Source organism: Perissodus microlepis, chromosome 11 (genome assembly GCF_051167445.1).
Source record: "Perissodus microlepis isolate ML-2025 ecotype Zambia chromosome 11, ASM5116744v1, whole genome shotgun sequence".
Lineage (NCBI taxonomy): Eukaryota > Metazoa > Chordata > Actinopteri > Cichliformes > Cichlidae > Perissodus > Perissodus microlepis.
The window spans coordinates 33,629,993-33,657,669 of record NC_140471.1 but is presented as its reverse complement, the minus strand read 5'-3'; the positions used below and the strand labels follow the sequence as shown (position 1 = coordinate 33,657,669).

Sequence of the window (27,677 nt, the reverse complement as noted above, 5' to 3'; positions counted from 1 at the left end):
CTGCCTCTCGCCCTATGACAGCTGGGACAGCCCTATGACAGCTGAGGTTAACCGGTACTGAAAATCATCCCAAAAACATCTGGAACTAAAAAATATGCTCTGTAGTTTCAACATCAGTACTGCAGAAAGTGCATGCGGTTGTATCTATATTGAATTTCTTGTGAAGATAGTCATTGGACGGATATATGGCATTTAAACTTTTAAAGCGATTTTCTTTTCCTCCCTTATATACTTCGTGAAGAAATTGCGCTTCTCACAACCGGATGTTGCTACAGCTTGTCACAAACCAGGAAAAGAACCCGCAGATTCTATTGGTGAAACTCGGTCAGGAGGCGGGGCTTGTGTAGGATACAGGAAAAGGTATTTTTTGTCTTGTAGTTGGTGTGAATATTAAAAACACAAACTTTTTTCCATGTAAATTGAAGTATTAGCATATAAGACAAATGCACCGTTGTTACACAAACTGCATTGTGACTGTGCGCAGTGAAGTGAGCGTTCATGTTAGGAGTGAAGAGGCTGGAGAAACGGTTCGTGTGGGGACGCTATTTTAAAGCCTAGGCTGTAACTAACTTTTAGACTTCACTGGTTTGAGCGTGTTATTGAAAGAGCCAGCTGCTGTTTGCTAACCCTTTCCCCGTTTCAGAGCTTCGAATTTAAATAAGCAAGTCGTAAAACAACGGGAGAGAAAGCGAGTGAGCTTTATTTCCGCGTTTAGCGTCAACTGAATGTAACGCCATAGTTTGTCTGTATACGAGCTATCATTCAGTCTTTCTGCAGCAGGTTTTTGTTCTAAAAATGACAATTTTAAAGGCGTTTTAACATTTTAATATTCTTAAAAGTTATTTAGTAGCAGGCTGCTGAAATATGAGGTGGTTTGAAATTAATCTAAACAATTTAAAAATCGTTCGGTAGGGGATGCAGGGTGTCTGCTGTCGCCTCATGATTGCTTATCGTGATTTCATTACAGCGTAACTCTGTCCATAGCCTTTTTAATAGTTTGAATAACCTTTAATTAAATTCACAACATGTGAAAAACTCTACCCCCCCCCCTAATCTCACACATAGTGGACGTAAGACAGTTTGATCATGAAGTTAAACATCTTAAATAACTGAAGCAAAGTATGAATCCAAACATTTTGTCTGTAGATTCTTCCTCCTGCAGTGGTTTGTATATTCCACCTATTCTCCTTTTGTACTTTTCTTTTAAATACTCAGGCTAGACCTCTGCGTTCGTGATTATGGTGCTCTGTCAAAGGCTCCTCTCTTTTCCAGATCTATTTCAGCAATTGAGACATTGTTCAGTATAGCAAAAAATGAGGTGCAAATTAGAGAAATGAGAGGCTGATTAGTCAGTGTGCAAAAATCATGGAATTTTTGATGCAAACAGGTTTCCTCTGTGTGGAAATGACACTTCAGGAGACCCAGATTTAAGTTTTATCACTTGGCTTACTTGATAGGCGAGGACAGCTAAGGAATAAAATAGAGACTGATGTTTGAGTGTGTTTTATTAACTCTCACGAAGCATCCTGACCTAAATAGCTTCATTTACGCTGTACTTTGTCCACTTAAATTCTCTGTGTTTCAAGACAAGAAGCTTCCAGAAGCTCTGAGATCGAGGGTTGTGCAACTATGATGGTACTTTCATACTTTCACTCACGTTTCTTTCATTAATTTTTTAAATATGTATTTGTTCATATATGTGGTGTTACACAATGTAAAATCTGCACTTATTTAATTGATTGTCTTCTGCAGCAGCATTCCAGCAACTGGACTAAACTTGAGCCTGGGGTGAACACTACAGATGCAGACAAGGCTCCAACTTACAGGTGAATTACAGGAAATCAACAGTGATTCAGATTTTTTTGCCAGAAGAAGACCCAGTTTTGCAAAATGTTAATTCTGCATTTGACATAAAATGAAGTGTTAAAAATGACGCTGTGTTCCTTTTTATTTTTTCACTTTAGCCTTCAGTCTGAAGCGGGAGACTTTGAATGCAGTGTCTCTGGCTTGCGCTGGGTTTGTAAGGAAAAGATCAGCTTTCAGTACCACTTTTGCTCTTGGGGAGGACACATGGAGAGAGTGGAAAGCAGACAGTACATGCCTGCAGGTCCTGTAATTGATGTTGCAGTCACTGCTGGGCAGTTAAGTGAAATGCACCTGCCACACTGGGTTTGTATAGGTAAGAGGACATGAAGAAGTTACTAATATATTAAAAACCTTTTGCATTTCTGATCCAAACTTTCTTCTTTCTCTTTGTGTTTTCTGTGTATTTTTGTGCAGATGACATCCCCGACAAGTTTGCAGTCCTGCATCTAGATGACTGCGGAGATTTTGTAGAAGAAGTGCGTGAGGTCACAGCATCACATGTCAAGTTAAACGAGTTAACTTACTTTCCGAAAGCAGTCGTGATGAAGATGGGCCCCCCTGTTAAAATCAGCTGTAACGTGTTGCTATACTACAAACCCAACACCCCATTCCTCAAACTCCACGTCTTTGTGATTCCAAATGATCCTGCTCTACAACGGGTAACTGAATCTGTATTTGTCACAGAAAAAATAACACAGACTCAGACTGACCCCAATAGAGTATTAGACATATGCTGTAGTTGAATGATGGCTTTAACTTGCAGGGCTGAAAAGTGGAGCCAATGCGGAATATGCATTCTTTCTAATTACTAGAAAGGGAAGACTCCTCTGGTCTACTCTAGGGAAATTGCGATTGTGGTTCAGGGACTTCACAAACTTTGAAAGGTGGCAATCTTACTTATATGGTCCGTTTTATTAGAAGATAGATGTTCAAATTTGGAGAGTAGTATTTCATAAGAAAAGTTATTTTAAGATAATTTTTAAAAAAAAATTTAAGGGATAAAAGTGAATATTATGGTAAGGAGGAAGATATAATGTAGACATTTGTGAAAAATATTTCAGTTTTGTTTTTATAAGCTGGCTGTAAACACTTGTTTTGGTAACCCATGGATTAATGATGTACGTGAATGCAGTTGCAGTGACAACAGAAAACGGTTAATTTTCATGTACGAGTCAAGAGATCTGTCTGTCAGATAATGTTACGTTATACTGACTTAAGTAAAATATAATCTCACTGATTTATAGCCACAGCAGATAATAACATTATAAAATTGTTAATGAATATAAATTATATATGAAATATAATCCTAGAGTTCTGGAAACAAACAGGATACAAAAGTAGAGTGTTATAAATATTATTTTAATTCTTTATTCTCGGCGACAGCACTTTTTCTTCAAATGTATTTACAATAACTCAATACATTGTTTTTAAACTGTATTTAAAGACAACAGATGGAAATGCTGAGGCAATCCTGAAGGACTTTTGGACTTGACGTATATTTGTAGGGTCTTTACCTCACAACAGAAAGCACCTTAAGGCACCTGGTGTTGTGATTGGATAATACTGAGTTGAATATTTTTTTTCCTCACAGAAAGTGGACAAGCAAGAATTGTGTTATGGATATGAAAAAATTACCAAGCCACGCCCAGATGAGTACCTCAAAATGCATCATGGTTTCTCCCTCATAGCCGACACAGACTCGGCAGAAATTCAACCAAAGGTACGCTTTTTCCACTCTGTCAGCAACTGTGGTGCTTTAGAATCAGAGCATTTTTACGAAGGGTTGTAAATAGTGTGACCAGTATGGGTGGGAATCACAGAGGAATCTGCAGTAAGATATTGTCACATTTCTTCACTACTCTATGAATAGATAAATGCATTTGAATACACTGTCCTGTGAGCAAGAGTCAGGAAGATTTCTGGTTTCCATTTGTAGTCCACTAATAGTTCTTTCAATCGGTTCTTAGAGGAGGTTTTGCATTTGCTGGAATGCAATCTGGAAACCATCGGCTGTCACCCAAAGATGGTTTAGCTTTTTATTTACCTTGTTAAACGTCTCTGTTCCTCAATAAAGAACGTGTGGACATAATTGAAATACTGGCCTGAGAATCCACTGTGTGGACCAGAAGCACTGAAAAATTGGTGACTTTCACCAGAAGCTTTGTCATCAGACTTGCTGATAGATTTCCAGGTTAAGTCACAGAGCAGCTGCATATTCAGTTGACTCTTTCCAGTCTTTTATTTTTAATCCTGAAATTTCTTTTGTTTTTGCTTCTGATGGAACTGGACTAACTCCTCTCCCTTCTCTGTTATATTTTTAACTAGAAAATAACCCTCAGATATGATGGCCAGGACTCAAACTTCTATGAAGTGTACATTGAAAATCCCAAAGGATGCTTCAATCTAAAACTTCAGTATGCTTTGTCAAAAAAATATGAACCGGTGTATGAACCTGTCTGGACCTGTAAACTCCAAAAAGGTCAGTAATTGAAATGAAACAAATCAAATTTGTATTTCCTAATGCACACTCAAAGGGTTAGATACTGTTATTTTTAATATACTATTGTCAGAAAACATGATATTCTCAAAGAATATGTTTTTAATATATTTTTACTTAAAGATGGAGATCATAGCTTTGATATATATATATATATATTTTTTTTTTTTTAATTCATCCCAACCCACTCATCAAAGCTTTCAGGGTCCTTTTTATTTGGCTGGAGCCATTTAAATTTTGCTCACTTGTCGATTATTATTTCAAAGAGATTGGAATATATCACATTTAACTATTAAATATAATACTTCAGATATTTGCTTTGTATTTTATTTCAGACGATCATCCAAAGTCTGGTTATGGGGAAGGTGAGATCCAAACAGCTTTTGCTAATCTATCAAGTAGAAAAGTGTTCAGTGTTGTGTTCTTGTTATTAATCTTTTGTATCTAGAAGAATGCATGTTGTGCAGTTTCACTTATAAACGGTTCATGTTAGAAACCCATCTGAAGTGATAAATGTAGACTTTCAGGCAATAAGTGATTCAAAGGTAGGGAGGGAGTGGAGGGGAGGAAGAAAGGGAGAGAAAGTTGAGGACAAATTTGAAAAAAGATTACATTTCAGACATTTTGGGGACAAAACGGTTAGATTTTCTAGTACCAGTGACTTATAACAAGTATGAAGTCATTTTAATATTTTCTGTACAGGTCCAAGATCCTCGAGGGGAATAACTGGTGTCACTACTGTTGGTAAGTTCACAAATATTAACTCTGCTCTCTTCACAGTAAATGATTTTCACATTTTTGCACTAAAATTACTCAGCACCTCACTGCAAACACAACTAAGACTGTAAGACAAGTTTAAAACTGAACTGAACTTTTAATCAAGAATGGAAACCGGGGAAAATAAACTAATACCAATATCCTAGAAGAAAAAAACAAACAGGGGGAGGGTGAAGGACTTTGAATGAGATGAGATGATGACTTAACAGAGGCTGAGGGAGAACAGATTCAAGAACCATGACGGGGGGCAGGTGAACTCAGTTGAGCCAAAAAAACACTGGTTTGGGGTTGGCATCAAAGGCTACAGAGGGAAATAATTAAACAAAACTTTCCACTCTTTATACCCAGTAATACTCGTTCTGCTTCATCCACACTTACTGTGTACTCGGTGAAACAATAATTGTTGACCGTCACAACACTTAAAGCCAGGAAATATTCGGATAAAGTTTTTGTGGCTCTAATCTGGATTCGAGTCCTTTGATAGTGAATATCTGTTGATACAGAGTCTGATTCATATATTGACATGCAGTATCAGCATGCGATGTGAATATTTTTTGTAAAAAATATTTGTGCAGACAACCTTGAGACAAATATTTCCATCCATCCATCCATCCTTCCCTCCCTTTATCCGGGGCCAGGTCGCAGGGGCAGCAGCCTAAGCAGAGAAGCCCACACCTCCCTCTCCCCAGTCACCTCCTCTAGCTTGTCCGGGGGAACACCAAGGCGTTCCCAGGCCAGCCGAGAGATATAATCTCCCCAGCGTGTCCTGGGTCTGCCCCGGGGCCTCCTCCCGGTGGGACATGCCTGGAACACCTCACCCAGGAGGCATCCTTGTCAGATGCCCGAACCACCTCAGCTGGCTGATTTCGATGTGGAGGAGCAGCGGCTCTACTTTGAGCCCCTCCCAGATGACTGAACCTCTCACCCTATCTCTAAGGGAGAGGCCAGCCACCCTTTGGGCGAAGCTCATTTCCGCCGCTCATATCCGCAATCTCGTTCTTTCAGTCACTACCCACAGCTCGTGGCCATAGGTGAGGGTAGGGACGTAGATCGACCAGTAAATTGAGAGCTTCGCTTTTACGCTCAGCTCCCTCTTCACCACGACGGACCGGTGCAGCGGCCGCAGCACCAATCCGTCTGTCGATCTCCGGCTCCCATCACTCGCGAACAAGACCCCGAGATACTTGAACTCCTCCACTTGGGGCAGGAACTCATCCCCGACCCGGAGTGGGCACTCCACCCTTTTCCGGCTGAGAACCATGGCCTCAGATTTGGAGGTGCTGATCCTCATTCCCGCTGCTTCACACTCGGCTGCAAACCGTTCCAGTGCGAGCTGGAGGCCATCACCCGATGAAGCCAACAGAACCACATCAAAATATTTTTTCATTAGGTTTTATTCTTAATTTATGATGCATAAATGATTTAACACAGACTGTAAAGATAACAGAAAACCTGCAAGTTTAATTCTTACAACCTGCAGCAGTGATTTTTACTATTTTAATTATTAATTTGAAAAGCAGCTTTCTGAATGCTTGGCACTTTGAAAGTGATTTTAGTATTGGACTAGTGTGAATCTTCCCAGCAGCCTGCTCAAACATTTGTTTGCATTCAAACACAGTGTTGCAGGCCCTGTGCAGTCAAATGATCTGAAACTGTTCTGCTCTAATCCAATCCTTTAAAATGTTTCAGCCTGGCAAATCTCAACTTCAAACCCATAGAGATGAATTAGGAAAATACTTCCCAAATCTAAAAAAGAAAAGTCGGATGTGATCCTTTTGTATTCTAAATATTTATATAATACTTATAAAAGCATCCTGTAATTTATCATTGTCTTCCTCCTAGACAAACACTGTGAATAAGCTGCCTGCAGTGATGCAGAAAGTAAGTAACATCAGTTTACTCTGACTTCATGCTGCAAATCTTAATTTGATAGGATGCAAGTGAATGATTTATAGTTTTAAAATTGTGTTAATAAGCTTGTGATTGAACTGGATGTGCAGCTTGTCATCAGTTATCCGCCAGTTAAGTTATGGTCAAGTCATACCCCTTTGTTTGTTTGACTTGACTTCATCAGGGACCAACGGCAGCATCAGATGGAGAGAGGCTTTAGGAGGGAGAAGCTCAATGAGTTTAAGTTGTTTCTGAGGCACGGAAACATCGTTACTGAGCTTTCTCACATCCCAGATGACAAACTGGAGAACACAGACCAGTCAGGCCTGTTCGATCTCTTGCGTAGACTTACACTTAGCAGTCTGTGGAAGTGACCAAAGATTTTTTCAAGAAATGTAAAAACCAAGACCTGGTATATATGCCATCAGACATCATGATCCAAAGTTTCTTTTAAAAACTCACTGTTTATCTAATAAAATGTTTTGCCTTTTGATTGCACAGAATGTGGTCCATCCATCCATTCTTTATTTATTTATTTATTGTCACTTGTTTGGGTGCAGGTAGTGGGGGAATGTCTTCACAGACATTCAGGAAGAATCCTTATCAGATGCACATGAGTCAAATAACAGAACCACAGTATAACACCAACAGAGGTTGGTGTTATATATACATGTACATTATATATGAACATTATATATAATATACAAGTATAATGGTGCTGACTGAGCCATAAAGCAGTAAAACTCTGTCAAGAAGTTACTACAGTTATTTTCTTCAGAAGAATGAAATTATTGGAGAAAAGGTTTTGTCGGGGGAAATTGCCGATAACGAGCTGCGGAAGTGATGAGGCATTCAGGGTCCATAAATTGCACTTCATATAAAATGTGTATGAGAACTATAAGGATTCAAGGAGCTTTATTTGTCATTCGCATCACATGTTTACATGAGGTGGAACGAAATTATGTGCACACAGTCCTGGAGCGAAAAGAAACAGAATAACGAAGAAACAGAATTTTAGAAAACAGAATTTAAAAAGTATTAAAGAGTTTTTGTTTTGTTTTGTTTTGTTTTTTTTTTACAAAACAGAAAAACAAGTAATAAAATAATACAATAAATAGAGTACCAACCTGAGTACAAGTATGGAGTATGAATATAAAATATAGGTATAAATACTTTAGCAGCAAAAGGGCATGATGACCAGCATTGACACGGTGTCACTTTATCAATGCTGGTGTCACATAAAGCCTACAATATAGTTTGAAACTAACGGTGACGATAGGGGGAAAATGCCACTGATTCTTACTATAGGGGTTAAGACACGTTTTGCTCCCTGGGACCTGACACCACACACGTGTGGAAAACAAATGACCTCTGAGCAGCTGCTGGTGACAGGATAGACGCTGAATACAAAGGAAACAAACGCAGACGTGAGCTGTGTGTTAATTATGTGGAATGATCTTGACTTTAATGGATCCTGCTATTCTAAATATGTTTAAAGGCAAATGTGAGAAATGAAACTGGATGATGCAGAAAAAAGTGGATGTAGTTATTAATATTATTATTCATATTATTATTATTGAGTTGTCTTAAATTATCTGAACTATTAACTAATCTTAATCCAAAAGTCTTTCAGTGCCAGTAAATAAAGTGCGACAATGGCTATCTGTGATGTCTTTGAAGTGAGAGCTGCTGCTGAGCTCTTTCATTTCATGACCAGACTTCACACCTGGAGGATGTAACTCTGCAGGAGGTCGAGCTTCACACCTCTGCCTCGGACTAAAAAGAGCTGAAAGAGTAAAAAGCCTCCGGGTTTCCTTTAATCTTGAAACAATCATATGACATGTTTTTAAAGATTTATTTGGTTGTTTTAACTTTGAAGAGTACAGCTCGCCATAGGGAGAAATCCAGAATAAATTATTGTGCAAAAACCGAGCAGAAATATCTTCAGATTGAATACAAGTGATGTTGTACACAGAGACACAGATGTCGCTCGTTCCAGCAGAGAGGTGAATATGAAGGTCTGCGTGGGTCTCCCCCTCGCCTCAAACCCTGAGCTTCCACACCTGGGAATGTGATGGATGGACACTCAGTCATTATCCACTACCGCAGCATGCTCTTTAATCATGACGGCACATAGTAGCAGCTTTTAGTAGTGCATCAAAGAGGACAAAATCTCCTCGGCTTCGTGAAACTCACCTCTTCACTCGCTTTTCAGCGCAGCAACCCCAGCTGGACCGCTCGGCTGATCCAGCTCACCTGTGTCGCAGCCTGAGAGAGTCCCCGTTCCCCTGAGCCACTTACATGGCTGACTGAGCTCATTGAAAAGTATTTAAAACAGTGAATCAACCCTATTACACATACAGATCAAGTCATACTCGGGTATTTACAATATTTACAGGACCCGAAGTTATGCGTCTTCATAAGACTACAGTTTTTAAAAAGAAGTTGTGTGTTTTTGCTAAATAGTTTATAGTCATTGATAGCTCTGAAGTCACTGCCTGGTGATCAGGGCCAAGGTCTCCACAAAGTGTGGCTGGACGGGGAGCTCTGGGCTGAGCTCTGTTTGGTCGCTCCTCTCTCCGCTCTGATCTCGGACTCTCTTTGTTTCTGAGGCTGTTTGGGGACTCTGGGAAACCTTTGTTGGAGTGGGAGTGGGTAAGGTCGGATCAAACGTTTCTCCCCTGAGGCACGTGCCGGTAGTTTGAGCTTGGACTTCTGCCTCAGCACCCGCAGAATAAACTTTGCGTGCGGCAAAAAGTTTCTGCTTTGGAGACCTTCGGGCTGTGAGTGTGAACGGGCCAAACGAGCGGCAAAAGCTGCATCCAGCGCCGATCCGAGCTCCGACCCTTTCCCCTCGGGGCCCAGAAACCCCGCAGCTGTCTGCAGGCAAGTGGAGAAACCGTCCTGGAAGGAGCGTTTCTGGTCCCCACGTCCACCTGTAGTCTTGTCTCCTTTGGCAGTGTTCTGGAGGAAGAGGACTGTGTGCTCCAGTATCTCAGCTTTCTCCACTCGGTGCTGAGTGGACCCCTGCATGAGCGCAGCAAGTTAACCTTCATGTTTCATAATAATAAATTAATAAAAACCACAAGTATGAACCACATCGATTTATTTCTATAAAATTCATAGAGAACTAAAAACGTCTCTTACTTCTTGTGGCTCCTGCAGCAACATGGTCCTCAGACACTCCAAACTGCGGTTCATCCTCTCCCTCCGACGTTTCTCCACCTGAGATTTTATTAGCTATTGCAAAAAAAAAAAAAAAAGAACCAAAGTCTAAAAGTGGTTTCCTGATTTTGTTTAATTATATACCGCGTAAAAAGAAAAACTACCAAAGAAAAGCAAAAAAAAAAGGAGCAAATGGAAATGACTAAATGATTAGAGGGAATTCAGCTCACTAAATTATACAAACTTTTTCATATCTCCAAATTACTGAAATTTTGACAAAGCTGATGCTTTAATCCTCAATGAATCTGATTGTTATTGTGATAATAACAGAGAATCTCTATATGAAATGAAATCACGTCACTTGACAGGTATCTGGACTTCCTTTACCTTTCTGTTATTTGTTGCTTCCTCCGCTTCATGTAACAGCTTCCTACCAACCGATGGTCCCATGTTCTGCTCTGGTCTACTGGTAACAGCTTCCTTCGCAGTCTGTTACTGATCTGGAAATGAGGCTCTAGTTTCCTGCCACTTATTTTTACTGTGGTCCTGACAGCCTCTCAGACTCCTCCTACTTCCCTACCCCTCCTCCAGGTCCCTTGGTCTCACCGTTTGGTAACACTGCAAATGAAAAAATCCTAGATTTGTTTTTATTTTTGAATTTGTCTAATCTCGATCTGATGTCAAGAGTATAAAACAAGAAAATGAATCTTATGCGCAGTCGCGTGCGTAAAGTTAAAAAAAAGTCTTGCGTCAAAACGTTTGAAAGTTGAACTTAAAATAAACATAATTTTACTCCAGATGCTGTTCTGTTTTTTCCTGCTCTTGTGCTTCATTTGAAAAAGCTGGTAACTCATTTTGCTTTGGGAGGGGGGGGGGCTATTTGCTCATGCAAAGCTGACACGTGCCTCAAACAAGGAAAGCTTGCTTTTTAGGAGCGACGGTGTGATCCTATGACCAGTTTTCATTTCAGAACTATTTTAAGTTGAATAAAAAACAATCACTTAAAGGAGGAGAAAGATTTTCAGATTTTTCGCCGAGCCAATATACTTAATTCAGAAAATTCTTTAATTTGTACAGAGAAAGCAGCATCGAAATGATCGAGATATTTCTCGTGGGAAATGAGGAATTAGCGCTGCATTTACAGCTACCTGTTAAAATTGACACAACTCTGAAAATGAGAGGCGACACTTCCCACGTTCGCACGCGTATTTTCCACTTTTTACAGTCCAGACTCTTTTCTTTCCAAGCTCCTTAGAATTCCCACCGACATTCATGCAAATAAGATACAGACAGAAATAATTATTCCAAGATATGAACAGATCTTTAAATTAATGCAGTTAAATGCCAGGGAACAACTAAAAAAACATCACGGTCTTCATGTAGTCAAAGTTGATTCGTCAGTTTTAATTCCTGTTCCCTTAAATCTACAGATACAAACATTTAGTCACTAAAACAGCAACACATAAATGCCAGCCCGTTTATCACTGACTCACTGTCACTTTGAAAATAGACCTTTTGTCGCACAGTATCATGCAAATAATTATTCCTGACCACCGATAAAGGTTATGTGAGGTTTGTGAATCACCTCAGGGTGACTTTGATATTCGCCTTCAGAGTGTGGCAACATGAGGCAGCAGACACGTGCCAAAATACAACGACTATTCAGTAGATCTTTATTATTATTCACGTAAGTAAGATAGATTATTAGTAATGACAAATACGCCGTGATTAGAATTAATTGATAAAGATTTTCAGAAGCTCACTAAAACCTACTATAGGTATGAATACATCAATAAATGTGACTTTTAAGTTCATCCCTCCACAACTGGTCGCTGATATAAGATGTAACAAATATCAACATGTATGCATATATTTAATTATTAATTAAGGCATCGAATTTCCTTTAAACGTTTTACTTTTAATACATCTGTAGTAGGAATTTAGGAGATACATGCAGACTGAATGGCGCGTCGCTTGGAGTTTTCCCTAATCCTCTGGCGCGTGCAGCTGCCCATACAAGTGGGAGAGGCACGAGCCTTTGAAATGTGTTATCAGCCCCTCTGAGACTTTACTTGCATATGTGACAAAAGAGCCGCCCACACAGCGTGAAGCTCAGGTAAATCACTCCGACCTTTTAGGCCATTATCGTGTACAGAGAAATGAGATGTGTCCTTATAAAACAGGCTCTGGGGTAAAATGGTTATGGAGACAAAGCCGAGACATCTTTCAAGTGTCGAAGTTTTTAGCAGTGAGCAAAAATCTGCAGCAAGGAAAAGTCTCATGTTGTTCCTATATTTTTTTCATTAACATTTCTATATTCATGTCTGTAGATATTTGTCTTTTAATCATGACTGTATAACAACAACTTTGTGCACAACATGTTTCGCCGACTAAGAGTCAGGAAAGTGTATTCTGAATTTGAGGGAGTGCGTAAATTTTTTTTAGGTGCATCCTTGAAAACGTGTGAAAAAGGGGACTGATGTCAAAAGGTAACAGTAGCCTGTTTGTGTGTTTAATGTAAATATGTAATTTTCTTGTTTTCAGCCTCCTCTCCCAAAGACTCTTCTTTAGGATGTATCACTTCTAACACGTAATAAAGTGAGAAACTATTCTACAGTTCGATTCCCATGAGAGAGAGTTTGGCGAGGTATCCCACGGTAAACGATGGCGATAAAAGTGTGAATATCCATTACATATCCAGCCAAACTCAATCAACATCAGCTTTTATCTGTTGTTAGATAATCTAAAAGGGATTTAATGTTAATACAACTTTTCAGTCTGGATTTCTGAATTGTTATGAGAGGTCTGCAAAGGGATCTTCAAAAGAAACCGTGACGCTAAATTCCATATTTTTACGCGGGACTCTTTAAATGGTTAAGTTTGGTTAAATGATCACAAAAATGAGAACCTATTTGGGGATCTTGTGACAAGGTCTAACGTGTGCTGTGCGTGGGAATCCAAGAGTCACCTTTCCTCCAAGCACACTTTGTAAATGAAGTATCAGTTTTAACAGGTAATAAAGTGAAGATTGAGCCTGCTGCTCCACATTCCCACGGCCAAAAAGAGCTGCAAGAAGCAGTTTCCCACTGTCACACTTTTCCAACATTTGTCTGCTTAGTGCTGTGTGCCACGACAAATGTGCATCCACCAAATTAAAAGCATTTTTTGTCACATGGTTTGGAAAACACCGGAACACTTGCTTTACGCACCTCTAAGTCTCACCATTAATATGTAATCAGTTGCAAATAAAACACATTAGTACTAAATACATCCAAAGTAAAAAATATTTTTTATATACACTGGCATTAGTAATAGGGTGTATTAGTATATTTGCTAGTAGTAGATGGGCTATCTGCTTCCGGTAGACAGCTTTTCGGGATGACCAGATATATCTGAGCTCTGATAACACAAAGAAATACACAAAGAAATTTAAATAAATCCAATAATTTTCTTTCACAGCAATAAAACAATAAACTTAAATAAATTTAACTAAATATACAAATTTATGTTGTGACTGTCATGTAACTTAGTGCAGAAATAATACCACATTTTGTGGTGTGCGTAAAAGTTCTTTAACGCTCACTGATTACATTTAATTCCACCTGTTTACAGACCTGCCTTCGCCACGATTCTTTTATCATGCAAGTCATTTACACCTCTGCAGCTGGCAAATGCGCCTGGGAACCCAAATGCAGACGTGTAAATGACGTGCACACCTTGTGCTATTTTTCGGGATGTATCAATTTTAACACTTAGCTGTCAGCGCAACTCTAATTCAGTCTTCCCACAAATACGCTCCTTCATCTGAAGAAAGACATTTATAAAAAAAAAAAGAAGAAGAGGAAAACAAACTGAGAGTGATACACACCATCTAAATGACAAAGCAGAAAAATATTTTTTGTTCTGATTTAATTCAAATAGTAGAAAAAAGTCAAGAATGAAGAATGGTCTTTTTGTCAGTAGAAATCAAAACAATTCCAATTGTAGCCAGACAACGGAAACGGAGAATTTCGAGTATAACAACAATAATTAATAAATAAATGAAATCTGTGCTGAGAACCATTCATCTGATAATTATTTAACTTAAAAATAATGAGACCAGAATATCTGCAGGCCGATGGAGGTTTTAAAATCTTATTTTGGAACAAAGTCGGCAAACATTTTAAGCAGTTTTAATCTCATTTTTATTGCTGACTCTATGCAGGCAGTTTCATTTAAAGTTATTTTAGATTTCAGTTTTTAAGTCCCCGGGTAAGTACCAAGAGTTGTTTGAGTGCTGCTGCACAGTTGCAGGACTTGCTTCTACAAAGACTTTGGTTTTATCATTAATGCTTGATGATCGTGAGTTGAAAAAATATGATAGATAAAGGACTTATGATAACTTAAGAATGTGCAGACTGTGGATGTAAATTAACGAGAAAAAAATCCACAACATGTCAACAAAAAGTCACTTTATTGCATGCATCCCTGACATCTCTGTGCAGCTAAGCATGTGTTATTCATTTATTTTTCCTTGAATATTTCTTCAATGAATACCAGCTGTTGCATATTTGAGTAGAATTCATCTTAGACGTTCAATTTTATTATTTACAAAATCTGAACATGCCATATAAGAGAACATTTACAACAGTATCCCTCAATCTTAACAAAACAAGAAAACAATTATTTACATGAGGCTGATTTAAAAAGAAATAATTAAAAAAGAGGTAATAAGGGAAGGAATATCTCTCTATGCTGTTGTGTACTAGTCTGACACCAATCCACTTAAGAAGCAATGGGCAAAGAAACACTGGATACAAACAATTAAAGTCCAGCTTAGGGCTTTGCACCAAATGACAAACTGAAACTGGGTGTCTCTAAAGGAAGCTGAATTTCCTTTCCTTTCCTACAGGGCTGTTTGTGTGGAGTCACTCATATTGTTTAACCTCTCACTTCTGGACTTCTGCTCCGAGTTTGTTGAACTCAGTGCTGCTTGCTCTACTCTAATAACACTGTCTCCGTTTGCAGCTGGCTGGTGTTCTGGTGGGGTGGCAGCATCGGTGGGAGGGGAAACAACTACTCTCTCTACGGGCTCATTGGGTGCTCTGTCTGACACTATAAGGTAATTGGGTTCTGGCTGGTGGGCGCTAGAGCGGCGCTGCAGTGCGTGCTGGGTGCAGGAAAAGGAACGCTGCCGAGGGGCAGGCTGGGGGGACAGGAAGTGAGGCGTGGCAGCTCTGGGGACTTCATGATGCCTGTCACGGTCCTCGTCTTCTGATGTTACCTCTTGTAAGGTGCTGATTGGCCGAGGGGAGCGGCCCATGACCCGTGGAGGAACGAGAGCTGTTGCTGACTGGTTGAGCTGGGGTCGCCAGTTCTGAGGAGGAGGGTACTGCACTCGGCCCATGGACCAATCACTGGCAAGACAAGAAGGTCATCATAACATTAAACAGGTGTTAGCTGATAACTTAGCATTTCACCCATGTTGTCATTTCTTACCCCAAGAAAACAAAGATGGCAACAGCCAAAACATTCACACTGACGCACAGTGGCCATATTTTATGTACAGTCTATGTTAACAATATCTTGGATGAAAAATCAACTAAAAACTTTAATTTCGTGACTTTAGCGTATCATCGAATGAATCCCCAAAAAAGTTCAACTATAACTATAGGAGATATTCACATTTGTTTTTATTTTCTTTGTTTTTTATGTGTTAAAATCATTATCTATTTTATTTTATGACATATTATTTCACATTACCAGGCCCTTACTATGCACATGTGGGAATATTTGCTAAAAGGTAGGTTTTATTCCCACTGCTGTCAAGTGCTTGCTCAAATGGGGTCGTTTGATTGTTGGTGTTTTGTATTATTATAGGGTCTCTAATAGACATGGACCGATCCGATATTACGTATCGGTATCGGTCCGATACTGACCTAAATTACTGGATCGGATATCGGAGAATAATAAAAAATGTAATCGATCCATTAAATATCACGAAAGCACCTCACAAAACTTGCGACATGGCGTAACTCAGCTCATAACCTTAGCACGTCAGAGCAGTATGCTTCACATGATAGAGCGGCTGTGGCGTGCGAGAACTCTCGGCGGTCTGGTTGAGCATTTGGAGCCTCGCTACCAAACCGGCATTTCATCTCCGAGAAAGTTATCCCAGAGAGAAGTAAAGCAAGTGTGTAAGTTCATCTCTGAATGTTTATAAAGCATTCCCACGTTAAGCTTAACAACCGATATATGGAGCGACTGCCTCTTCTCTCTCCCTCCCTCTCCTGCTGCTACTTCAATCATGAAACTGATCAATGATCAGCTGATCGGCTTTTCTGTCGCGAGCCCGTCTCTCTTGTTAGTTTATCGCCCACTTTGCACCAGAAAGAGGAAACCAGCGGCTGAACAACAGCAGCAGCTTGTTAAGCTGTTGTTAGAATGTATTTAATATTACTTTCTACACCAGGATCCTTTTCTACGTAGCTGAAGGCTGGTAACTGTGCAGGGGCGGATCTAGCAAAGTTATGCAGGGGGGCAGGTAGGGCATTAACAGAGAAAAGGGGGGTACAAAGAAATACTTTTCTTTCTTATTCTCATTTAAAATGTCTAGCTTTTAATAAATAATTATTTGAATCCTACACCCAAAGTTTTAATCTGATGTAAAATGTATAGAAGTCCATTACTGTATATATAACTGTTAAGTCTAATATACCCTAGTAAGCTATAGTACTTTTTCCTTTGGGAAGGTACGATCTGTGCAGTCTGCAATTCTTTTGAAGAAAGATGTTGAATCTATTTAATTATTGTGGAAAAATAAATAATTTATTGTGAATTTTCTTTACACGTGCATTAAATTAAAGTTGATTGCGTCGATTAAGCATCACGAGGCGGGGTGGGGGGGTTCCCTATTTTTTCCTGCTGGTAGTTGACAACCCTATTAGTTAGGCTGCTTAATATTTCTGCTAAGTACTCTTTAAAACACCACAATAGGGAGGATGGTGTAGGTTTACGTTTATTAGATTGATCAGTATTGCTGAACTATGAAATATCTTGGGTGCAGTGTATTTTTTGCATACAAATATAACAGAATAGCTTTAGTGCTTTGTTTTGTTTTTTAACTTGAGTATGAACTTATACAAAATGCAGCAATATATTTAAAAAAAGTTTTATTGATTAAAAAATACACTATATCGGATTCATATCGGTATCGACAGATATCCAAATTTATGATATCGGTATCGGTGCCATCTCTAGTCTCTACCTTGGAGTATAAAGCGCCCTGAGGCGACTGCTGCTATGGTTTGGTGTATATGAATAAAACTGACTCGAATACGTTACCCTGTTGCCATAACACAAAAATTTCCCCTTTAGAGCCTATAGAGTATCTATCCATCCATCTATCTAGCTAAACCTGTTGATTTAGCTATAAGGCTGGTAAAAAATTCTATACTTTGATCGGCCTTATAATTCCAAAATCTTACTTTTGTACTGGTGGGGTCATATCCCGATGCCCTATGATACCAGAGAAGGAGGCACTTCTTCCAGGCAGGCCTTGTGAGCCCACCCACGGTGAGTACATCAGAGTGCGCTCCTCCCACATCATGTCACTTCCCGTGTCCACAGGGATGGGTCCTCTCTGGATCTCATGAGCCAACAGGAGTTCCAGCACTTGGTGACGCATTCCCTCTCTGGCCACGTCAATTGGCCGGCGTCCCCTCCGGTCGTGCAGCTCAAGATTGGCACCGTGAAGAAGAAGAAGTCTGGCAGTGTCATAGCAGCCATGGAGGGCAGAGAGGAAGAGTGCTGTTTCGCCCTAGCAAAGAAATAATCAGGAATACAGCACATTACTTATATTTATGAACACTTAATGCTTCAGAAATTCAAACATAAATGTTACTTCTGTTTGCAATTCAAAACTATAAACAACAGAAGTGATACTAAAGAAATGTCAGGATTAAAAGTCTTCACTTAACACTAGAGAAAATCCATCAGAGCTTACCTTATTGTCTTGTAGGTCCACAGCAGCACCGTAGCGAATGAGGGTCCTTGCTAGTGAGAGGTGGTTTACTGAGCATGCCCAGTGCAGGGCTGATCTCCCTGAGAGAGACAGTGTGAGTGGAGGGGGAGGTTGACAGGGGAAGAAGGGAGGGAGTAAGTCAGCCAGTGAACAACTATTACACAACGAGCCCAGAGGATGAGGAGAGGGAGGATGAAGGCAGGGGATGACCTGCCTCAGCCAAACTGGAAAAGAGATGACGGGATATAAAGGTGGAAGAATAAGAGCTGCAGAAGGAGATAGATAGAGACACAGAGGCACAAAGGAAAGTAAAAGTTAAAAAAAAGGAAGCATGAACACCAAAGCTAATATGTCCATCGACTTGAGTTTAAGTACTAGAGCACATTAACTTTGTTCTGAGTCAGAGGAGGGCAGCAGGGGAGCTGGAGAAGGAGAGAGAGGAAGTGATGGAGGTCACAGACAGCAGAGGACAGGACAGGAGGGACACAAAAAGAGGACGTGAGAGAGATGGGGTAAGTTACAAGTTACTCAACCCCTCCGTGTACAGGTGTCAGAAAAAAAATGACTTACTCATGAGCTGTACATGTTTGGGTTCAGGAGGCAGACATCCTCTCTCTTAGTTATTCTGCTACAGGCTCAGACTGCTCATACTCCACATTCCTCTCTTTCAGCCACTGTGCATTGATATACCACTACTGCATGTCTTGTGTATCTCTCTGTACCTTTCTTCCATCTATCTCTGGGTCAGAGATTTTGGTCTGTAACTGCTGGCTCACAACTGGGCAGGTGTTTAAGATTTGCATTGTGTGTTATTTGTGTGCTGTTGCACCCCAGCTATGTCAGGGGAGATTGGCCCTGCTTCTGTCATTGGCTTAATCCTGTTAAAAGGTAGTTTTAGGTACTAGGTTTATTTTTGTAACAGATATCAGAACTTTTACTTTGCCAAGTGCCTAAAGATAACATGTGTTTGACTATATCTCCGAGGAAGGTTCTGCCAGAGGTCTCTTCCTTTTAAACAGAAGTTCTGACTGTCTGATCATTGAGGGTCTCTCTCTGTTTTGAACTGGTGCTATATAAACTAAATTTAAACTTCAATCCACTCTCGTCTAAACAGATATTGCATTTAGACGCGTTCTTTTTTTTTATCACCCTGTACTGCACACTGTGAGGTGTGGGGCCACTGCGTGGGTGCATAGACAACCAGGTAAAAACTGTGAAGTGAAACTAATGTGAAGAATTGTTTGTGTTGTTTACTGAACAAACAAAAGTTTGCTGATGCCACTGTGCCGATGATGTGCACGTTTATTTAAGTAAAAATTAATATGGGGTGTGGGGAATGAACTTTGGCCTCTAAAGTGAGGCATGGCAGAAATTTAAGAACCACTGCTCTAAACAATGTAAGTTGGTGGTCCAACTCTGAAGAGTTGTTTGAAATATACAAACTTTGGTGATCCCATGACGTGAACCAACAGACAGTCAACAGTTCTGGTTTGGAGAGACATCACAAAAGGTATCGGCTGTAACGCCATTAAATTTCAAAGAGAGACCTTTTGAGGAACCGTTGTCTACCGGGTACCTTTTAATCTTTCCATCGTTTTTGTTTCTAAACATATAGTTAAAGAATTTTAGAATCATTAGCTTTAATATTTGTCATTTTGACCATGTTGTGTGTGTGTGTGCTGGAATGGCTTGGATTTTGTTCATTGTTACAACTTTTTCTTAAACCAAAAGATTAAAGAAATAAACATTTAGATTGAAATTCTATTTTAGGTTTATTAGGTTTGGTGTTGAACCATGTTTTTATGATAGTAACTGGGACCAGGAAGCATTACCAGTATGATCTGTATTGTTGACTGGCACTCCTGCTCGCAGGAGCTCCAAGACCACTCTGTCCAGCCCACTACGCACTGCTCGGATCAGAACCACAGACCCATCTGGGCCGCACCACTCTGCAGACTGCCAACACAACCAAACCACAATGACGAGACACATAATCAATACAAACTCTGTCATAATGCCCTTTTTTAATTTATTTTAAAGAAAAGTTTAAACCTCCTTTTCTAAAATCTTGTTCTAAAGTCAAAACATAAAAAAATCTTCTTAAGTAAAACATGAAACTAAATACACCATCAGAATCTCTCTACAGTCACAGGGCAAAAACAGTTTAAATTCCTGGCATATAATGTCTTCTCAAAACATTGACATAATGAAACTGACCTGCTGAGGAGGACTGAGCAGAGGAGGAGGCATGGCATTCCTCTCCCAACCTCTAGGTGGAGCTGAGGGAAAGCAAGCAACATTTCAGGGTTAAGGACATTATAAAAACAGGAAATGTATAGTTGTCACGAACATTTTATGTCCCAAAATGCAATTTCATGCTGCAAAGTGTGTTTGTATGAATCCTGCTTTACTATAAACTTTATTACTTTACTTTACTTTACTTTATTAATCACTTTATTCACTTTACAACAATAGTCTGTGAGTTTAGCTGTGAGATACCGAAGATACTAAATAGAGTGATTCTGGGTCTGACAGTGAATACAGTTTGACTTTCAGCTTTGTATGTGTGACATCTGTGGTGAAATGTTCAGCCTATAGGTGCAACAAATTATTATTTTTAATAATCATCTGGATAAAAATAGCTTAAAGCTCCCAAGTTTACTTTAATATTTTACTTTGAGCAACTACCAAAGCAATCAAATGCAAAAATATCAAATGAAAAACATTTTGGAGAAACCGGAAACATAGATTTGCTCTTTGAATCATAACAGTGATCTTTTCTGCTGCCGAGGTCCATCAGAAACCAGCATTTTGTGACTACAGTTGAATAATGACATTTGATTACAATACCTGCCATATTCTTTACAGCAATAGAATGTGTGGTATATAGAGATTACTAAGCCAGATAGTCAAGCAACTGAGACAAAATACTGATGTTTCCTTACACTGTATTGCTCTGCGGGGCTGAGAGGCTCCAGCACGGTAGTGTTTCTGCTCCTGGGTCCTGTGGTCACAGATGGAGGCATCGTCCTGACGTCTGGAGCATCTCACACTGAGGTCCTCCATTGAACTCTGGGTAAAGTCTGTGTCACTTCCTATATCCTGGTCCCTCTTAAGAGGCCTGAAAACCAAAGCACAGTTTTGATACGACACACTGAAAACTGCAGTGATTTTCATGTGGGCACATTGTGTTTTCATGTCCTTTGCTTTACTTTCTTATTTTTCAGCACAGTTAAGAACAATAATATATTATGTAAAGATCGGCTGATATGAAACAAAGGTATTCATGCAGAAATGAAGAGGATATCACTGGGATGTCTGGGGTCCAGAAATATTAACTGTTCCTGTTTTCACCATAAGCCCAGTACTATATCTTAACTATGGGTACAGTTATTGATTATATGCTGTTTCACCTAAGCTTTTGATTATATTTTGAGGTTAATCAAGACTTAAGTAGAAAATATATGAGTTAAAACATATTTAAAAATGCCCTCTATAATTTTCTACATCAAATACAATGTTTAACTTGACTAAAAACCAGAAATCCTCAAACTAGCTAATATAGAATGATAATATTTTAATATATATGTATCTAAAGCCCACTGTTACGCAGATGATACATGTTCACAGCTGAATTATGATTAGTCATAGATGGGAATCCTTTAAGCGCTGATGTTCACCACTATTATGTAATGAAGGTAAAATCACTGCAGTCATGGACAAAACTTGTTTTCTGCAAGGAACAAAGTTCTTTGTAAAACTTTGTCATTTGTGCATGCATAAATGCATAAATGACTGGTGTGTCTGCGTGTGTGTGTGTGCCTATGATGTTTTTTAACTTTATGTATGTTTTACTGTTTATCAAATATTTCCGTACCTCACCTAACAAAGTATTTCCTTTTTTGCCTGCTATTTTGAACCAAAACTTGGTAAGCATCTAAATCAGCTTTTTATCTGTTGTACAGGGGGAAAAAAATTGTTAATTCACAAAGGGGAAAATCAAAATATCATAAATAATAAAATTAAAAAAGCAGTTGTCTGATTCTATGAATTCTTTTCTATATTTAGAAAAAAACTAAAATCTTAAACACTTGTTATTTACATATCAGACACACACAGACAATTTTTTAAATTAAATCTTGTAAACAGTTACCGAAACTTAACTGGCAGCTCTTTTCAAAACTCCTGACTCCTTTAGCAGCTCTTTTATTAAAAATTCTGCTTGCTGCAATCCTACAGCAATTCCTGTAAGAACAACATGGTCTAGTTTTACTCTTCACCAACCACTGGTTACCTGCCTTTAAGAAACTGGGAATTGTGTTTCAGGGCAGGATTAGATGAGAAAATGTACCAGGGTGAAAGTGAAGTGACATTCAGCCTTTGTAATAATTATACAGGATGAGCTCTCTCTTGTTATTGAATGCAATGACATCATTCCGGAGATTGGCAGACAAAACATCCTCTCAAATGAGCTCCACTCACCGCATTCGCATGGCATCCTCCCCTAGCGGTTCCCTCCTTCTCTTTTTTTCTGCTTCCTTGGCCTTTTTCTTTTTCTTCAAGCTGACCTTATCTTTCTCTCTGCTGGTTCTGACCCGTTGTTCTTGGTGTGTAGCATGCTGTATCCAGGCCTTGGCTTTGCTGTCACTGTCGGTGACTTTAGACCGGTGCTGCACCCTGTCAGTACTGTTCCTCTTTGCCCGCTGCTGCCTCACCCTCCTCACCACCAGGATTACCACGAGAGGCAGCAGCAGCAGAAGCCCAATAGCTATGGCAACTACGGCCCAAAGCCATGCGGGAGCCGGCTCTTTAAATGAAAAAATTCAAACAATAAAAGAAGACACAAAGACAAAAAAAAACACTTGAAAAAGATTCATTTTTATCTTTTTGCTTGTATCTATTTATATCTGAAATATGAAACACATCAACAAATCTGAAAATCTGCACAAAATGTACACACTGGAAACACAAAGGTGTTTTATAGTGTTTTGTTTGGATGAAATTCAAAGCTGGAAATGTGCGTGTGTGGGAGACAGGACATGTGAGCCTACCTTCAACTTCCTTTTCCTCCTCTCTGCTTCCTATTTCCTCTCGGACACCTCTAATGCTGATGACGGCATCCAGCTCTGAGAGGTTGGGGAAAGAGGTAGGTTTTAGTTCCTTTACAGCACGCAGGAAATTTGCGGCCTCGGTTGCATAAGGGAAACAGGTAGAGGGTGAACGGGAGCATGGCCTGTTGTCCACTTGGAGGAAAAGGAGGGAGCTAGGAAAAAGAGAGTAAGAAATGATTGGAAAAAACATGTATGTCATCTTTGAGCATTGTTTTATATGTATTTTTGCATGGGTAAAATTACCTTTGCAAAAAGTTATACTCTTTCAACAAAATAAATTAAAGAAAGAAAACAAAACACAAAGATAATTTCAAAACAAATAAAGCTACAAAGCTCAATTATGAATGTAATTAATGGAGTTCCCCAAGGTTTTATGTGTGGCCCACTTTTTTTGGTCTTAATTGTGTTAATGCACAATGATCCAAAACTTTTATGGAGAATTTATGGAATTTCACATTTCTGTGAATCTTCTTTCCCAGTTACTTTATTTGCTTTAAATATGTTCAAGTCTTAACTATACAGATTAAGGGCCAGATTTACTAACACACTATGCCCCAAAAACTGGGCACTTTCAAAGAGAGTGTAGTGACATGATTGCATCTAAGAAGTGGGAACACAGATTTACTCTGTTGTATATATATTTTTTGGAGTTAAAATTTAGGGAGGAGAATATTTACACCAAGCATGTGAACGGATTTACTAACTACTCCATTATTTATATATTTAAAGCAGAAAACAAGCATGTCTTATTTTTTGCACTTGATACTGAAATGAATTGACCGTGCCTGTGTTTAGAAAACAGTATAACTGTAAATCAGCTAAAAGACTAACCACAGCTATTTGGGGAATGGGGTATGCTATTTTGCCCTATTTAGCTAAGATCTAACACTTTATTTTTTGAATGCAAACAAATTTAAAGTTACAGATTTTTCTACATCATAGCCTAATCTCTAACTGAAATCAAATGGATAATTCATTAATTCTACTCTAAACTCTAAGCTCATTTGTATATTTTTATATTTTTACACAGATATTCCTAAATAATTGTAATTTTGCTGTGTAATCTTATTTTACACAAATAAGGTTATGTGAAATCACAAGAGGAAAAATAGCCTCAATTTCTTCAGCTTCAGGCTCTTGGATGGTATACAGGACAAATTTAAACAGAGTGATATCTATGGCAAAGGTAAGAGTGAGAAAAATATAATATTGCTTTCTTTTATAATACAGTTATCGATACTCTGGTGCCAAATATCAACATTTTAATTAGAACAGGACTTAACAGGGCCACTTACTCCTTGTGGTGGTGCTGATTTGCATATTTTTAGAGTTATTATTGTGTTACTTTGTCTTAAATTTTTTATGTTGCCAGGCCAAAATGCCTCTTGTTACATAAAGGTTAAACAAAGAACATGCACTGTTTTTGAAACTCCTAATCACAATGCCTGAAACATTTGTCTCAGTACCCACCCATCTGAGTCTGCTGGTGTCGCCTGCGCCAGCATGTTGGCAAGCTCCTGAGCATTAAAGTTGAACAAATTCCTGGTGGTGGCGAGGGGCACGGAGTCTCTCAGCTTGAGCGGTGACAGGAGGAGGACGCTGAGTGCCCAGAGCACGGAGCTGTTGAAGGAGGCGCCACGTTGATGTGGGATTCGAGTGTGTAGGATCAGGGTGCCTTTAGCCCACAGGGGGCTCTGGTGTTTGAAGCATTCGCTGCTGTCCCATCCACAGGCCGCGCTATCACATCCCTGATCACAGAGGGAGTTGGCAAAATGATCACGGCAGTAGTGAATGTGGCCCGGGCTGAGAGTCATGATGAGAGCGGAGAAAAACAAAACAAAAAAAGAATAGGTGATCTAAGAAATAATCTCAACTCAAGGTATACTGAACAGTAACAGATAACAGACTACTTGTATTAAAGTTACTTAATGTTTTCATTTATTCTACTTTTATAGACACTTTTGTGTTGCCTGGATATCTTTAGTATTGTAGTTTGTATTAGTGTTTTTTTATAGTTTCATTTTTTTTAAAGACTGAACACTAAACTTCCATAAATAATTATAAAAGTAATAATCAACAAGTTTTGCTCTTAGATTACATTGATTGTTTGTATTTCTTGGCCCAGTTTCTTTTCCATAAGGTTTTCTTTAACATAAAAATAAAAGGTAACATATTACCACAATAAAATGAGGAAAAGATGAAGAACAGGTGATATTACCTCAGTTTAAAAAGCAGAGCCACAAACTACATCTTAGTTGATCAAATATTTATAAGAAGCATTAGAATACAGTGCATAAATAAGCTGTTATGACTGTTTAGTGCGTCACTATCTTATTACCTTTTTGTTTCATGATATATGGTTGATCTATCTGTTCCTACACCCAAACATTTTGAAAAAAATTATATTTATATATATATCAAAGTTGTTTTGAATTTATCACTAAGTTAAAAAATATTTGTAGGGGCTCTGAAAGTCAGAGGGCTGTAATGAAAAGAACAACAAAAGTATTTTACTTGCAGGGAACCCTGTCCTTCAGGCAGTCAAAGCCGTCTCTAAGACACTCGGGGTCCGTACACTCTCTGTTACACGACCCATCTGCGAACTTTTCCTTACATTTTCGGTTCACTGGGCAGTGGCCCCATGGATCACCAGATGCAGCTGTGGAGACAGATGCATATTAGACTTTAGAAAAAAACAAACAAACAACAACAACGAAAAACTGTACTACACCACACAGCGTGAATATAGTATTCCTCACTAAATTAAAGAGTATTTGCAGATGTAGTATTTGTAGATCTACTTTTTAATTAATATTTTGTCCTCGAATGAAGCACACATGGGTATTTTAAATGGCATGTGACTTTTATCAGCAGTGAGATATGTCACAGGTAAATAAACTCCCACAGCTCTCCAGTTTACTATTTTCTGGTACAGTAAAATAGATCCGAGGTCCTAAATTCAGCTTATCTAACCAGACATTATGCACAGCTGCAGAAAATAAAATGACTGTACAAGCAGTTTTCTCTAACTGTTTTTATCTCCAGACCAGCTCACACACAAATTCAATCCACTCATTGTTTCAGACCCATTAGCAGCTTTTCATAACAATGCAGGTCAAGCCATAAAAGGTGGCTCCTGATTCGTACTGTTAAAGGGAACAGGAAATGAGCCTGACACAAACAGGAAGTTTCCAGGAGAAACGAATAGAAACAGGAAATGGAGTGGGTCGGGAACTTGATAAAGGTCGAAGGTTGTTACTCTGGCAATGAAGAATGTGATGGAGTTGGACAATGGGTTTGGCAGGTGTGTGCGGGACCATAAAGTCATGGTAGAAAAAAAAAAAGGATAGACAATAGAGCTGTAATTAGACACGTTCACTCGGCCAGCAAAGGGAGTCTTTTGGATACGAGTAATTTTACAAAACTGAGCCAGGAAAGATTTAAAAAATATGTATATATACTGCTATATATATACTTTTGTCTTTAACAAAACAGAAGAAATAACTGTGAACTACATTTTGACACAAGTGTGTTTGTAAACCATGTAAACTTATAAATATTTTACACATTGAAAGAAATATAAATATGTTTGTAACTGAATGCATTTTAAACCACTCTTCTTTCAGAATGAGCTTTCTGATCATGACATATAGCCACAGGGTTCAGTTTGGACACTCACTGAGCAGGTGGTGTGTTTCATGTAGGTTCAAAAGAAAAAGGAATTCTTTGAATGGGGAAGGGAGTAACTCACCTTGACATGTCAAGCTCAGTGCCAGAAGAACAAACGTCCTCAGAGCTATCATCTTCAGGCCGTCCCGGTCACCAGGTGCTGGCCCCTTCTTCTCAAAAAGCCGTCCTCCAGTCCAGCTGTGTGGTATTATTCCACTACAAACTGCTTATGATGTGCCAAAGCTCAGATGAGACTCTCTATTTCACGTACTGAAAAGACGCTGTAGCTCTTCCGTAGCTGCAGCCCGGCTGCTCAGAATGAATAGTTAACTGTGAGTGAAGTCACCAAATCCCCATCATCGCCGCCACCAACACCTTCCAACTCCACCACCCAGCCCACTTTGTTCACTCGCTCTTTTTTCAGAGGGCCCTGCGGATATCTGGACAACTTCCTGCCACTGTGTGGAGAAGAAAAGGAAGGGCGATAACCATGTGTGCATGTATTTGTGTGTATGCGTGTGTTTGTAATTCTTACTGTGACTCAGGGAGCTGCTGGGAGAGCCGTTACTTCATATTGTGTAAAAAGCAGCAGGGCGTGGCGAGACAGATTGGTTTGAATTTGATGATTTTACACATACACACATCTGGGGAGTCCTAACAGCTTGACTGTGACTGCTCTGCCTTTGAAAGAATTCTGTAA

The 27,677-nt window shown here is 39.2% G+C and overlaps 3 protein-coding genes across 6 annotated transcripts; 1 reads left to right on the top strand and 2 right to left on the bottom strand.

Annotated features, from left to right (window-relative positions):
• The first annotated feature begins 298 nt into the window (after positions 1-298).
• On the top strand, positions 299-7,676 carry LOC146378321 (NACHT, LRR and PYD domains-containing protein 1 homolog). Of its 4 annotated transcripts, none has more exons than XM_084944872.1 (11): positions 299-360; positions 1,587-1,635; positions 1,753-1,826; positions 1,965-2,179; positions 2,281-2,525; positions 3,458-3,586; positions 4,192-4,345; positions 4,699-4,728; positions 5,066-5,107; positions 6,983-7,021; positions 7,215-7,676. In XM_084944872.1, the coding sequence occupies exons 2-10, from the start codon at positions 1,630-1,632 to the stop codon at positions 6,997-6,999; spliced, it is 912 nt and encodes a 303-aa protein (XP_084800998.1). In that variant the 5' UTR covers positions 299-360; positions 1,587-1,629; the 3' UTR covers positions 7,000-7,021; positions 7,215-7,676. The 4 variants fall into 4 exon arrangements, with proteins under 4 accessions (XP_084800998.1, XP_084800997.1, XP_084800996.1 ...); XM_084944871.1 differs by having other exon boundaries at positions 318-360; positions 1,756-1,826; positions 7,215-7,675; XM_084944870.1 differs by lacking the exon at positions 299-360 and adding an exon at positions 367-527 and having other exon boundaries at positions 1,756-1,826; positions 7,215-7,675.
• A 1,475-nt stretch (positions 7,677-9,151) lies between these two features.
• On the bottom strand, positions 9,152-10,683 carry LOC146378320 (transcription factor HES-4-B-like). The gene is made up of 3 exons (XM_084944409.1): positions 10,583-10,683; positions 10,178-10,270; positions 9,152-10,057 (listed from the first exon to the last, which is right to left on the bottom strand). The coding sequence occupies exons 1-3, from the start codon at positions 10,643-10,645 to the stop codon at positions 9,536-9,538; spliced, it is 678 nt and encodes a 225-aa protein (XP_084800535.1). The 5' UTR covers positions 10,646-10,683; the 3' UTR covers positions 9,152-9,535.
• Positions 10,684-14,631: 3,948 nt separating this feature from the next.
• Positions 14,632-27,578, bottom strand: notchl (notch receptor, like). Its single transcript, XM_084944307.1, has 11 exons — positions 27,060-27,578; positions 25,823-25,967; positions 24,779-25,111; positions 23,249-23,460; positions 22,680-23,004; positions 21,143-21,318; positions 20,415-20,476; positions 20,030-20,153; positions 18,180-18,277; positions 17,662-17,993; positions 14,632-15,591 (listed from the first exon to the last, which is right to left on the bottom strand). Exons 1-11 carry the CDS (start codon positions 27,109-27,111, stop codon positions 15,081-15,083), a joined length of 2,370 nt encoding a protein of 789 aa, XP_084800433.1. The 5' UTR covers positions 27,112-27,578; the 3' UTR covers positions 14,632-15,080.
• Positions 27,579-27,677: the final 99 nt, after the last annotated feature.

Coding starts and splice junctions, on each gene's coding strand:
- LOC146378321 (XM_084944869.1), top strand. CDS start 499: ATGTTAGGAGTGAAGAGGCTGGAGAAACG. Junction 1,827..1,964: donor GACAAGGCTCCAACTTACAG/GTGAATTACAGG, acceptor TTTTCACTTTAG/CCTTCAGTCTGAAGCGGGAG. Junction 2,526..3,457: donor ATGATCCTGCTCTACAACGG/GTAACTGAATCT, acceptor TTTTCCTCACAG/AAAGTGGACAAGCAAGAATT.
- notchl (XM_084944307.1), bottom strand. CDS start 27,111: ATGATAGCTCTGAGGACGTTTGTTCTTCTGGCACTGAGCTTGACATGT. Junction 25,112..25,822: donor AAGGACAGGGTTCCCTGCAA/GTAAAATACTTT, acceptor CATGACTCTCAG/CCCGGGCCACATTCACTACT. Junction 20,477..21,142: donor GCCCCGCAGAGCAATACAGT/GTAAGGAAACAT, acceptor GCTTTCCCTCAG/CTCCACCTAGAGGTTGGGAG.
- LOC146378320 (XM_084944409.1), bottom strand. CDS start 10,645: ATGGGACCATCGGTTGGTAGGAAGCTGTTACATGAAGCGGAGGAAGCA. Junction 10,271..10,582: donor AAGCAACAAATAACAGAAAG/GTAAAGGAAGTC, acceptor TTTTTGCAATAG/CTAATAAAATCTCAGGTGGA. Junction 10,058..10,177: donor TGCTGCAGGAGCCACAAGAA/GTAAGAGACGTT, acceptor GCGCTCATGCAG/GGGTCCACTCAGCACCGAGT.